At 33.2% G+C, this 12463-nt stretch overlaps 1 protein-coding gene across 1 annotated transcript in view; it reads left to right on the plus strand.

Moving 5' to 3' along the window:
• The first annotated feature begins 3429 nt into the window (after nucleotides 1-3429).
• Nucleotides 3430-12463, plus strand: part of LOC128553325 (oncoprotein-induced transcript 3 protein-like) — a 30927-nt gene continuing 21893 nt past the window's right edge. The window contains exon 1 of the mRNA XM_053534460.1: nucleotides 3430-3542. Within this exon, the coding sequence (XP_053390435.1) occupies nucleotides 3488-3542 (55 nt within the window). The 5' untranslated portion in view covers nucleotides 3430-3487. The remainder of the gene's footprint in view (nucleotides 3543-12463) is intronic.

Raw genomic sequence — 12463 nt, forward strand, 5'->3', positions numbered from 1 at the left:
TTTCTAAGTCGAAAAAAAGACATGATTTTGTAAAAGAAAAGCAAATTGAGATATGGAACCTGTGCAATGTAGGTCAGTTTATCACAGTGAATAAGTGTGTGAAGTTTCAATCCATTCCCACAAGTGAATACTGAGATACCAGCTTACATACAAAACCGTAACCAAATCGGGACGCCGACGCCGACGCATGGGTGAGTCCAAAAGTTCTACTATTCTTTGAATAGTCGAGCTAAAAATCATTTATAAGTTCATATCATCATGTTGTTACAAACTCATTCACCAAAACATGTCCACACACACACACACACAAAACTGGTCAATGTGTAATGGTATGTAAATGAAAGAAGTCAATGACGGCTATTATCCAATTTCAAAGAAAACACATGTAGGGCATTATCCATGGTCATTTTCGGCTATTATCCATTTTTACACAGGGAACAATATAAATGGTTTTGGCATAAAAACGGCAAACGTAAACAACTTACTCTAAACTATGTCAGATAGTGAAATGGTAGAGTTGTATATACAGTGAATTACAAGCATAAGAAACAATTTTAAATATTTTTTTATGAATTTTCAAATCAAACTTACATGAATTTTGTAAATTATTTAACATACTGTGTATTGTATTCACAAAAATAAAGTAAAATAGTTTGAGTTCCATGGAAACAAATCACCATTCGTTCTTTTTGCAACATCTGGTGGTTAAAATCTCTTATTAAGCCACAGCAACTTACCGAAAAACCTGAAATTTTCAGAAGCGTACATCTGTCATTTTGTAGCATTTTGGAATTATCACATCATTTCGTATTATCCGGATAACAAGGGTGATTAGTGCAATATGTAAGCAAGTATGCGTGTACTTATACTTGAACATTTCAATCAATTATTTCAAACAATAGTAAACTATTTGTTTCACTTGTTATGGGGATATCGGCCATAATATTGTCGAAATGCATTTCATGTTTCTTCTTTTTGGTGTCTAATACATCACTTGCGGCAGCTCCCAACAGTATGACAATTTATAACTGTTTCAATCGTTTGGGTACTTGTCTGTATGAAATCTTAAATACGGGCAATGTTTCTAATTCTATCAACTGGATCAAAAGCATAACAGATGGAAGTCGTAACAAACTTATTAGATCTTCTTTTATTCACTAATCAGGATTTGTTTAACTTTTTTGATGCAGTATAGTACCAGTAAATTTAGAAACAGGGTGATTTTCATTTTAGAAGATAGGGGTTGACCCTTTTGCAATGTTCTGTCAGAGAAATACATAATAGTTAATCATAGCTTAAATGATAATCTGTGGGAAACATTATTCTGTCTTGTATTAAATGATGAACTTTATGTCCATGCATAATCTGAAACTGAAAAGTTTAGTGTTAATATTATTCACATACCCAACATTTTTCAAGAGCTGTTAAAAACCTGAAGATGACAATTTTACCTTTGTAAATAATGCTAAAAAAACAAAGATAAATATCAAACAGGGAATGCCACGTACCAAAAACGCAGCCTCCCCAAAACGAAACCCACAGCCCGCAGACGTACACACACAAACACACACACACACACACACACACACACATACTCGCACACACGAGGACAAAACGAACGAACAAACAAAGGAACACAGTGGGGCACCGCCTTGGAACGGTCAGTGGCAAAAACACCACTGGGGAGCTTAAACCGGTTTATGGTGCGCACCCAACATCACTCTTACCCCCACCATGTTCTAAAGACACGGGACAGTGTAAATAAAAGTAATCCCCTCCAGGTGAATCTCTAACACACGTAATGGAAACAAAAAGGCATGGCATGTAAAACACAAAAATGCTCGTGTATAGATATATAAAAAGCAAACCTTAAGAACCAAAAACGTATGTACTCAATGCCTTTGCAGAAGACAGAGCAACAAGAGAAACACCTTTAAGGGCCCGACGAAACAGGCCAGAAGACAGATATCAAAACAGTTCAGTCCTGATGGGATTTAAAAACTGCTTATCATAGAGTCCTCCCCCTCTTCCGTCAGACACAATCAAAGAGGGAAGCGTAGTGTCCAACTGTAAACGGGTTGAACACTAAACATGCGGTATGTCTCAAAACAGTTGGGTCGTAACCTCTTTTAATAAAACGTTTTATAATTTTACCAAATACAGTTGGAAAATTACCATGACCCAAGATCTTACGAAGTTTGTAAACCACATCCCCATAAAAAACGGGTTTTGAAATACCTTCTCGCAGAAGTGTCTTTAAATTACTATTGAATTTTAAAACCAAATCAGGTTTACGTTAGTAAAATTTAGCAAAATATTTACGCAATTTGTAATAACGATAGCCTTGCTGAAGACGTTTACTTGTAATGTATTGAAACGTTCATTGAAATCCTTGACGTGACTACACGCTCTGGCAAACCGAATTAATTGAGAAATATATTTCCCATAAGATGTAGCCTGAGGTACATCCCCATCCAAATGGGGAAAATTTACAATACTAAAATTAAAATCATCCCTCTTGTCATAAATTTTGGCATGTATCATAATTATTGTCATAAATAGAGAGATGTAAATCTAAAAATGAAGCATCAGTATCCGAATTGTTAGTTTTAATTCACTGAATTTCCCTAGGATAAATAGTAGCCACCAATTGACCAAAAAAAAAACGGATTATCCATATTAAGAATATCATCAAGATAGAGTGATGTATTATTAAATGCAGTTATAATATCTGCCTGCGTATCTGGAGAAAGGCTCAACATAAAGTCACTTTCATAAGTTTCTTTTATTTAATAATTGTTTACTTCTGTATAAAAGCTAATGTTCTTTTATTTAAACGAAACGTTTGCTTCTTAATACTTCTAAGAAACAGCTTCTATCTATTATCTGATCGAGATGAAAAATGTTTTTGTTCAACCTTTCTTTAATATGCAAAATAGGGCTAACTTTTTTATAACTCATTTTATTGAGATATACGTAATAACAAAAGTTTTGAATCTTGGATTAGCAACAACCTTAATTTCAACATTCTGTTTGAAATCTTTATACTGTAATTAATACCTTTAAGGTATACTCATAAATTTTGTAGAGCGGCAGTGTGCGTTTTATGTCATTTTATGACTGACAAAAATTGCTAAAAAGCTTAAGAGTGAATTTAACTACAGTTTGTATGTCTCGTCTAACCAGTCCTAAACATACACAACAAATACAGTAAATAATGGTTAAGTGCCATCATGCGTATATGAAAGCAAATAAATATTTAAAATTTATCACCACTTGTTTCATTTCAATAACTTTGTAAACATCTCATGCTGCATGAATTATATTATGTAATTGACAGTGACAGCAAAACACTACCTTCGCTGTTATCTTTTAAGTGTTATCGACCATAAATTTTTACCACCCGCCAATTGATTTCCTCAGCGGCAGCAAACCAGTTTGTGAATCCCTTTACAACCTTCAATTCCAAAATCAAGAAGTGTATACAATGTCGTTTCGGATTGCTGTGTTTTACGTAATTATATATTTTCTTTCAGACTCGGGTAAGTGTTGGAAATTTATATTTCAAAGGCAATTTAGCTATACCATCATCATCATCCTCATCATCATCAACTTTGAAGTTACAATTTTTGTATACGGTACTGTGATAATTTGTGACTATTGCTGACACTCAGATATATTGATTAAATGAAAATATTAAGTTTGGGACAGATTACGAGCGAAATAACAAACGAGTAAATCGATATGTCTATTTTGTTTAGACGAACCAGTGAGTTGATCTTTAAGTATTATCCGTAAGTATTGAGCTGGCTAGCATTAATTTCGGCAATATATTCGGGCCTTTTAGTTAGTTTACGCAATATGTGTGTCCTAAAATATCTTTTTACTGAAATAATCTGTTGAGTGAACCGATGACACGCTAGCGTAGTGGTAATTTGTCTGACTTCCACGCACGTTACCAATGTTCAAAATAATCTCAGACCATTTTTTTAATTCAGTGTAATGTAACGTCATTTATAAATATAATTGCTTTTAATATTACATTATTTTATGTAACATATTTCACGAATTTTAATTGTTTTCTCTTGCAGTATGGAAACGCTGGTGTTTTTATCTACTTTAAAAGATTTTTATTCGACATTTTCTAAACATTTAACTTGAATACAAGTGTATTTCTTTCAATAAATGAACTATAAAAAAAACTGATAAGTTTGATCAGATAAGTGTGGCAATTTTCCTGCAAAGTTAGCAGATAAAATTTGAATTTTATGTTCGGACACCAAAAAAAAAAAATAGGGAAAAATACAGAACATTACTGAGTGCCAGGTCAATACTTACGGACAATACAGCACAGTATTATGGCGTTTTTATTTTTAACAGTATGTAAATAAAAAATTAAGAGCATTCTTGTTTAAAAACAAAATATACATGAACTTAAATCAATAGTTTGCTTGTTGGCGCAGGGAATGTGATTTTTGAAGTGATGTTTTTGCATTCGTCCATTTTTGTTTTATGTTTTGCTTCACATACTTTGTGCAAGCCAGTGTTTCTCTGGTTTCTAATTCATTATTTTGTTCTCTTTTTTTTATATAAGATCGGTAGTATATTTGAGTTAATAAATACTGAAGTAATGGCCGAGCAATGCTATTTAAAGTGGAGTATATGAGTGTCTTAATAAAACTAATCCGTTGTACTCTAAAATATCACAGGGGTATTCAAAAAGCATTGCGGCATATTTAGGAACAGAACAGAACATGCTATGTCAGTAACTTGTACATATACAGTATCTCAATACATATGTGCAATTTTACGTATGAGAATTTCATGGTTGTATGATAAGGTTATAAAATCTTGAAGTAGAGAAACGTAGAGCATATTGAAGTAGAGACAGTCACATAATAAACATTTAAGGCAAGGCCATAATTACGTTCGTTTATTTTCTGTTAATAATGAACTATTTTAGTTAGTGAACAGTTAGAACTAAGTAAAATAACTTTAACTGTCGAAATTAAATACGGTTTTAAAAATAAAAATCATACGGGTCTGGGAATCGAACTCGGGACGAAAAGTGCGAAACGGAGCGCAACGAAGAATTAGTGTTTGCATAGGAAACGTTTCTTTTGTTTGTTTACATTACAAAACGCCATAACACTGCGCGATACCTATATATCTGTCTTAGACCATGGAAAACACGGGCAAACATTTCTTGAAAAAGCACAAACCCCGTGCACAAAACAGTTTCACAGGTAAGACATTGAAGGTTTGATTTGCTTTTGTTGTCAATATATGTTGGAGTAATGTCATTCGTTTATTGTATAATAACATCTGGAGCGATTTTCCTAAATACAGATAATTACATATTCGCAGTAAAGTAAGAAATAAAACATTACGTTTGGAAAGATATAATATTTAATAGTATTTAAAACATGTATGCTTAAAATTCGGCAGTTTAATGAATAGACAGCATCATGTATCATGTTAAGGCATCGCCACAGTCACAACTCAATATCAGTCGAGTATTGTTCTCTTGAAAATTGCACTAAAGCCTTAACAAATTATCATCAACATAGAAGCATATGATGATTTATAGTATATACGCCGCTTGTAAAATGTTTGAGTCTCGTTAAGACCGAAAGTTTACCCCAAAATATTGAAATCTTACGCGCAGTCAAACTCCATTATAACACATATTACAAAGACAAAATTTTGTTCTTTTTGAAGTACAATATGTATACTACAAACTCTTACGGAATGTTTGTCGAAATTGTTTCTGGATATTGCATTAGACACAAAAATTTAAAATGTTTGTACATGCATTACTGACCGCAGCTAGCTACATCGATGGTTCAACGCAACACTACGCTAACTATATTGATTTATATAGGGAGATGACATAGTTTTTCATTGAACAGTCGACCTATAATATCACCTGTTTATATACATGTGAATTATGTGTGAACAGATAAAACAAATTGGATAAATTGATGGTGTTTGGATTTTTGTGTATAATTCAGTAACCAGGTAAAATTTCAAAATAATTCCCCTAAGACTTTGTTCTTCACGGTCTGCTTTACAATTGGCTGTAATTATTTTTTACATGTATTGAATATATAGTGAGTTTGACTGCACGTAAAACTGCAAAATTTTGTCATTTTGGCCAGAGAAAATATCGAATAAAAGCATAATACTGGTAGTGGAATGCATATCCTTTTACTTGCATATGTTCACATAGATATTTAGAACATAATTATGACAAAATTATTGACTTTTATTAGTCATCTTTTATCTTTATGATAATTTGCATGTACAATTTTGAGTAAAATGGCCGCCACTGTGGCGATGCCTTAAAAAGGGTAGAAGTGTTTGACATAATTTCTATCTTATTCGATGTATAAAGGTAAAGTTTTGATCAAGAAGGCACGCGCATGTTTATTCCTGTTGAAAGGATCTTAAAAAAATTCTTAATCAGAAAGTTGAAGTTGGTACTCTTAAAGTCATACGTTTATAAAATTCCAGTATATACAAAATGTAGACATAAAGTTTGTTCAAATTTAAAAGTTCTGCAATTTAACAATTAAGAGAAGATAAAAATATGTGTTCCCATTTATGTAGAATAGACAATCTCAGTCTGTCTTATTTCGTATCAAAATAACATGATTAATAACAAGAAAAGTCAGCCGCAAAATAATTTGAAAACAACATATTTTTACTTTTAAAAGGTCTTAATATTTGAGATTCAAGCAGCGTAACGGAGCTCATCTAATTTTTGATATTATAAAATCTTGCAAATAGCGTCCGATCGACCAAGACATTTAAACTAAAACGTGTTCTTCCCAAATGACCATAGAGAGGCCATATTTATACATGCACGGGTATTATTGTATTTTATACCAATCTTCGAAATTTCGTAACTTTGATCGAACATAGCCGTGCACTTTTTATGTGTGGAACGGGTATTTTTATAACATGCTTATTGTCCCCCACCATTTTCAAAGAAAAAAGGGGACATAGAAATAGGCTGCGTCATTCCGTCCGTCTTTCCGTCCTTCGCATTTTGTGTCCGGTCCCAAGAATGGATTTTGAAATAACTTGGCACAAATGTTCCCCATAATAAGACAACGTGTCATGCGCAAGACCAAGGCCCTAGATCCAAGGTAAAGGTCACACTTAAAGGTCAAAGGTTAACATGGTCTGTTTCTTGTCCAGTCCATAACTCTGCCATATATCAAGGGAGGCACAAGTGTTTCCTTTCATAAGACGACGTGTCATGCGCAGGATCCAGACCCCTAGCTCCAAGGTCAAGGTCAGCGTTAGTGATAGAACTTATTTTCGTGGTCTTTAACTTTTTTATGCATTGGGGTATATTCAAATAACTTGGCATAAATATTCACCATTTCAAGACTTTGTGTCATGTGCAAAAGTGAAGGTCAAAGGCACCCAAGTTAACTTGTTTTTTGTTTGTACATGAAATTACCTCCCTTTTATATGATAAGGTACAATACATGTGTTTTTAAAGCAGTTTTATTTATTTTTCCTTACCAATTTCAAAATAAATCACATTAAATCTTTAGAACACAGATATTAGCATTTGAAAGCATTCTCCAGACATTTTCAAACTTCATAAATGTCTTCAGGAATTAATGATATATAGTTATGATTTATGTACACTGTTACTATGTTGCCCTATAATTTGAAGATGTACTGGCATGCAGTATGTTTTGAAAAAAATGTCTCTAGGGGGAGTTTTTGTTACTATTAAACAACAGGATTAACTACACCAGTACCTATTATTTAAACGACGAAACCAGCATCTCCCAAATGAAAATGAAAATCAAAGACGGAAGAGAGGTGATGCGTTCTGGTCAAAATGAAAAGACTGCTAAATCAGTCAGATAAATTCAATTTACTAGTTTGCTTCATGTAATCTAAATGTTTATGGCACATATATTACCAAATTTGAGATGCTTTACTGTTGTAGTTGGTTAAATACACCATGCCGATGACTTGAAATTGATCTTGAAAATGTTGTTAATTTTAGATTATATTACATGGTTTTTAAATTTCTCGTGTCTTCTCGGCGACATTGTACTTGTTTGTTATATTATGAATTAAAGTTTTCCTTGAGCTGTATTTTCAATAAAGTACTCTTATGTAAAACTGCACTTACATCTTGCCGGACCCCGATTTTTTACATGAATGAGCGCAGTCTCGTGCAGCACGTGCAAACAAATTAATGAAAAGTATGAGAAGAATTCGAGGCCACATTTTAAATGGTATTTAAATGATGATAACTGTGCTTTTGTTGAGTTTTGATCCTTGAAATTTCTGCGGTATATTTGTTAGTAAGTTTTGTGACGTAAGATTGGAAAGTTCAAAACAACAAAAAGAAATTTTTGAAAGACAGGACGACAGAACTCCAGGAAATATTTTAAGGTGTTGGAAAGAAGATTGTTTTATATGTTTCGATATTCAAATGTGTTTCGAAATGCATGTGCATTGTTTTTAGTAAATATCAAGTTGAAAAGTGATAACGAAATGATTTCTGGGTCTTTAATTATTGCATTTTACTCTATTATCTTTGGAACGACCACCATATCTTTTCATATGTACTATGTTGTAAACTAACTAAATACTGTGTTTTAGCTTACGGTATGCAAAATGAAAATAAAGAAAGTTAACTTATCCACCTTTTCCTATAAGGTGGTATTTGTAGGATATCAATTAATGTTTTGCAAATGTATAGTGCATATTATTTTCAGAAAATAATTACTATCGTTGACATTGGATGTTCCCAATGAGTCATATGTAAATCAACAATAACTTTCTTATTTGAGTTTTTTTTTTTTTTTTCATCTTTATGTAGGCGAGCACTCCTTTGTCTACTAATAACAGTTGAAATAGTATCATTTCATATACCGAAACCTTGTTCCTTTTTGCGGATAAATTTTATTACCCCACCCATCTTTTTCCTAACAAAAACGTCTGCGTCCTCTGAAATTATAGATACAATTGAAAACCTGTTGCGCTTGAAACGGCAATATTCATTCAAATACATAATGGGAACACCATTTTTTTTTTCAAATAGTAGAGTTTTGATTGTCACCCTTTTTTCGGAGTCTGCGTTGGTATGTGTTCCCGTCACAATTGTAACATGTTAGCAGGTTTCTCAATACCCACATGACTAGATACTTTCAAACTTCACATATGTCTTTGGCATTAAGAGATGATCTCATAGAACGAGTAATTTAAGCAGGCTTCTCAAAAGCTACTTGCCGGATGCTTTCGAACTCACCAAAAGCCTCTCACGTGGGACTTTTCAATACATTCGGTACAATATACAGTCCTTCAAAAGTGGCACTTTATGCTTGACACAATTATTTCCCTTAGTCCGCTAGCCGAATACCCGAGATATTCCCTGGGGTTATAATATGATCAACATTGTGTTGTGATGGGTAAAACAGAAGGAGAGCTTAGTTTATGAAGAGTTTTAATCTAACCTAGGAAATCAGTGTGCGTGTAAAATATTTCACATTTAAAATGCATTTCATTCAAAATCATTAGTTGAACAACAAACAGCACCCGGCCCAGACTTACAGGGAGAGAGTAAATTATAACATCGTATAAACAATAAATGTAAGTAATGTAATTAAGATGAAATGATATGACAGATGGAAATATCTGTATATTTACATTCGCCCTGTTCTTTTTCATTGAAAATTATGACGTTCATTTCGTATGAACAGCAAAAGGAACTGCGCGAAAGTTACGTCAACGCTGCTTAGTGATAACGGGCCGCTGTTTTGACGACGTCCGCGTATAGTTAGGGAGAACGTTCCTCAGATGGCGTCGAAGTTGTTCTGTCTGGTGAACAGAATGGCCAGGAAGCTGATTTTAATGTTAAATGCTACAAATTGTGTGCAATTTATAATTTAATCTTGTTTACAAATGGAAAGGAAAGATTTGCCGATCCTATTCTGTCGTTCATTTCGCATGGACACCGAAAAAAATAATTTCATTTCTTAAATAAAATGGTTATACAAAATAAATATACAGAATTTCAAAACACTACCAATATTAAAAGAATAAATTTTGAATATTCATTCATGGACTACCATGGCCATTAGTCATGAATACATAACGGTTCGTCTGCACAGGTAAGCCTTTGACAAGTACTTAGCGGTTTTTCTAGGGTATGGATTTAACATATATTTCCAGATCATTGAACAAGTTACTCGAGATAACGGTACCTAAAATATTGAGTCTTACTAGTATTTCATTATAAAGTTCACAGTGTAATATATATAGAAATAAAAAAATTTGGAGTTTCATTAAAAGCCTTAAGAAAGACTCCTGTAGTGTTGCATCCCTTAGAGAAGATGGCATACTGAAGTCCAGTTCTCGTGATAAGGCAAATATATTAAACCATCAGTTTTCCTCTGTTTTTACCAAACCAGATGATTCAATAGTTGAATGGAACTCACTGCCGGTGCACTTAGTCAGTGCTGACTCAAACGCTGTGTTTAAGTCGGGACTGACTGTGTTACCACACATCCCCTAGACAGTACATATATGCTTTTATCTTTTAACAGTACTAACTCTCTTGTTTATTCACCATGTACATAGTAGATTATGCAATGTATAGGCTTTAAGGGCTTGAGTAGGTTTTTGCACTATTTTTTATCACATTGTCAATGTCCTCCTGGGTGGATTGAGTAGCTTGGGAGGCTTGATAATCTTTCACTTTACTAACCCCCACGCATGGCCATTATAGTCCAACAGGACTGCTTGCCATTATCAAAGATGATGATGATGATGATGATTTCTGATTAAGAGGACGCAGACTTCGAAATTAGACAAAAGTGGGTGGGGTATGATAAAATTTATCTGCAAAAAAGTACAAAGTTTCGGTGCATGAAATGGATACTGTTTCAACTGTTATTAGCACACAAAGGAATGCTCACTAAAATAAAGATGAAAAAAAACTCAAATAAGAAAGTTATTGTTGAATTACATACGACTCATTGTGAGCATTCAAAGTCCACAATTAATATTTTTTGTGTGAAAATAATATCACTTTACCTTGTCCAAACATTTATCAATATCCTACAGATACTAATCTAAAGAAAAAAAAGTGAAATAAGTTCACTATCTTTATTTTCATTTTGCATACCGTAATCTAAAACACAGTATTTAGTTTGTTTACAAAGTAGTGCATATGAAAAGATATGTTGGTCCAGGAACGCCACTTTCCACAACTAAAAGAGTATATTCCCTTTAATATATTAAACGGTTACAGAAGTCGAGTTGCTTGCAATAAGGGCCTAGAAATGATTCCATTATTAATTTTCTACTTGGTATTCACGAAATACAATGCACTTAAATATCGAAACACATTCAACAAACTTTTGAAAATGTATGTTCTTAAAAATCTTTAAAATATGGTATTAAATTTGGTTGAGTGGTCGAATCAATGTGAATATGTGCAAAATAATTTTCAAATCTCATTCACAAAACTTACTAATACACAGCAGGAATGTCAATGATCAAAACTCGACAAAAATGTAATTATCCTCACTTCTATGCCATTTAAAACGTGTCCCTGAATTCTCCACCATACTTTTCATTACCCTGTTTCCACGTATTGCGCGAGACTGCTGTCATTCACGTAAAAGATCGGGGTCAGACAAGTTGTAAATGCAATATCATCTAAACGTAATTAATGGATTATGCAGTTCAAGAAAAACTTTATTTCATAACGTAATGATAAAGTATAATGTTGTATTAACAACTACACTTACACTGATCTGAGTAGCAGTCAGTTTATATGTGACTTCATTACTTCATTTTGTATTTGTTATTGTTGTCAAAAAGTATAACGGAAGTGCCTCACAACTAAAAGCGGAAATGACTTCGATTCGGAAAATAGTCCGCTGTAAGTAATATCTTTTGAAAAAGGTCCATAGAAATTAATAATTTTCAAATATTGAAGAGGCATTTTCTGAAAAGGATTCATTATTTGATAAGAAATTATAAACATCGATATTTTTTTTTAAAATATACACGTGCTGATACCTATGTTGTCTCCCGTTGTATGATTAGAGTTACCGTTCGTCCAGCGCAGTAATACTTTTTGCAGTGAATCGCCGAGAAGTCGTGGAAAAATTAAAAACCATGTAAATAAACTAAAATTAACCACTTTTTCAAGATCAATTTCAAGTGATCGACGTTATTTATTTAACCCACCAGACCAGTGTAGCATCTTAGATACCTGTACTAAGGTATTCATTTTGTAGAATGTCCTGTTATGCGCTTGCAATGCTAATCCTACTCTGATTTTTTGTTTACATTTTTATCAGTGAGAAAGATGGCGTCGATCCCGAGTTGAGATGACGGGGCGTTAAATATTTACCTGTTTAAGCAAACTTGGTACGTTAGAAAAAAAAGCTCAGAAGTACAACATTAT

The sequence above is a fragment of the Mercenaria mercenaria genome, unplaced genomic scaffold (genome assembly GCF_021730395.1).
Source record: "Mercenaria mercenaria strain notata unplaced genomic scaffold, MADL_Memer_1 contig_3705, whole genome shotgun sequence".
Lineage (NCBI taxonomy): Eukaryota > Metazoa > Mollusca > Bivalvia > Venerida > Veneridae > Mercenaria > Mercenaria mercenaria.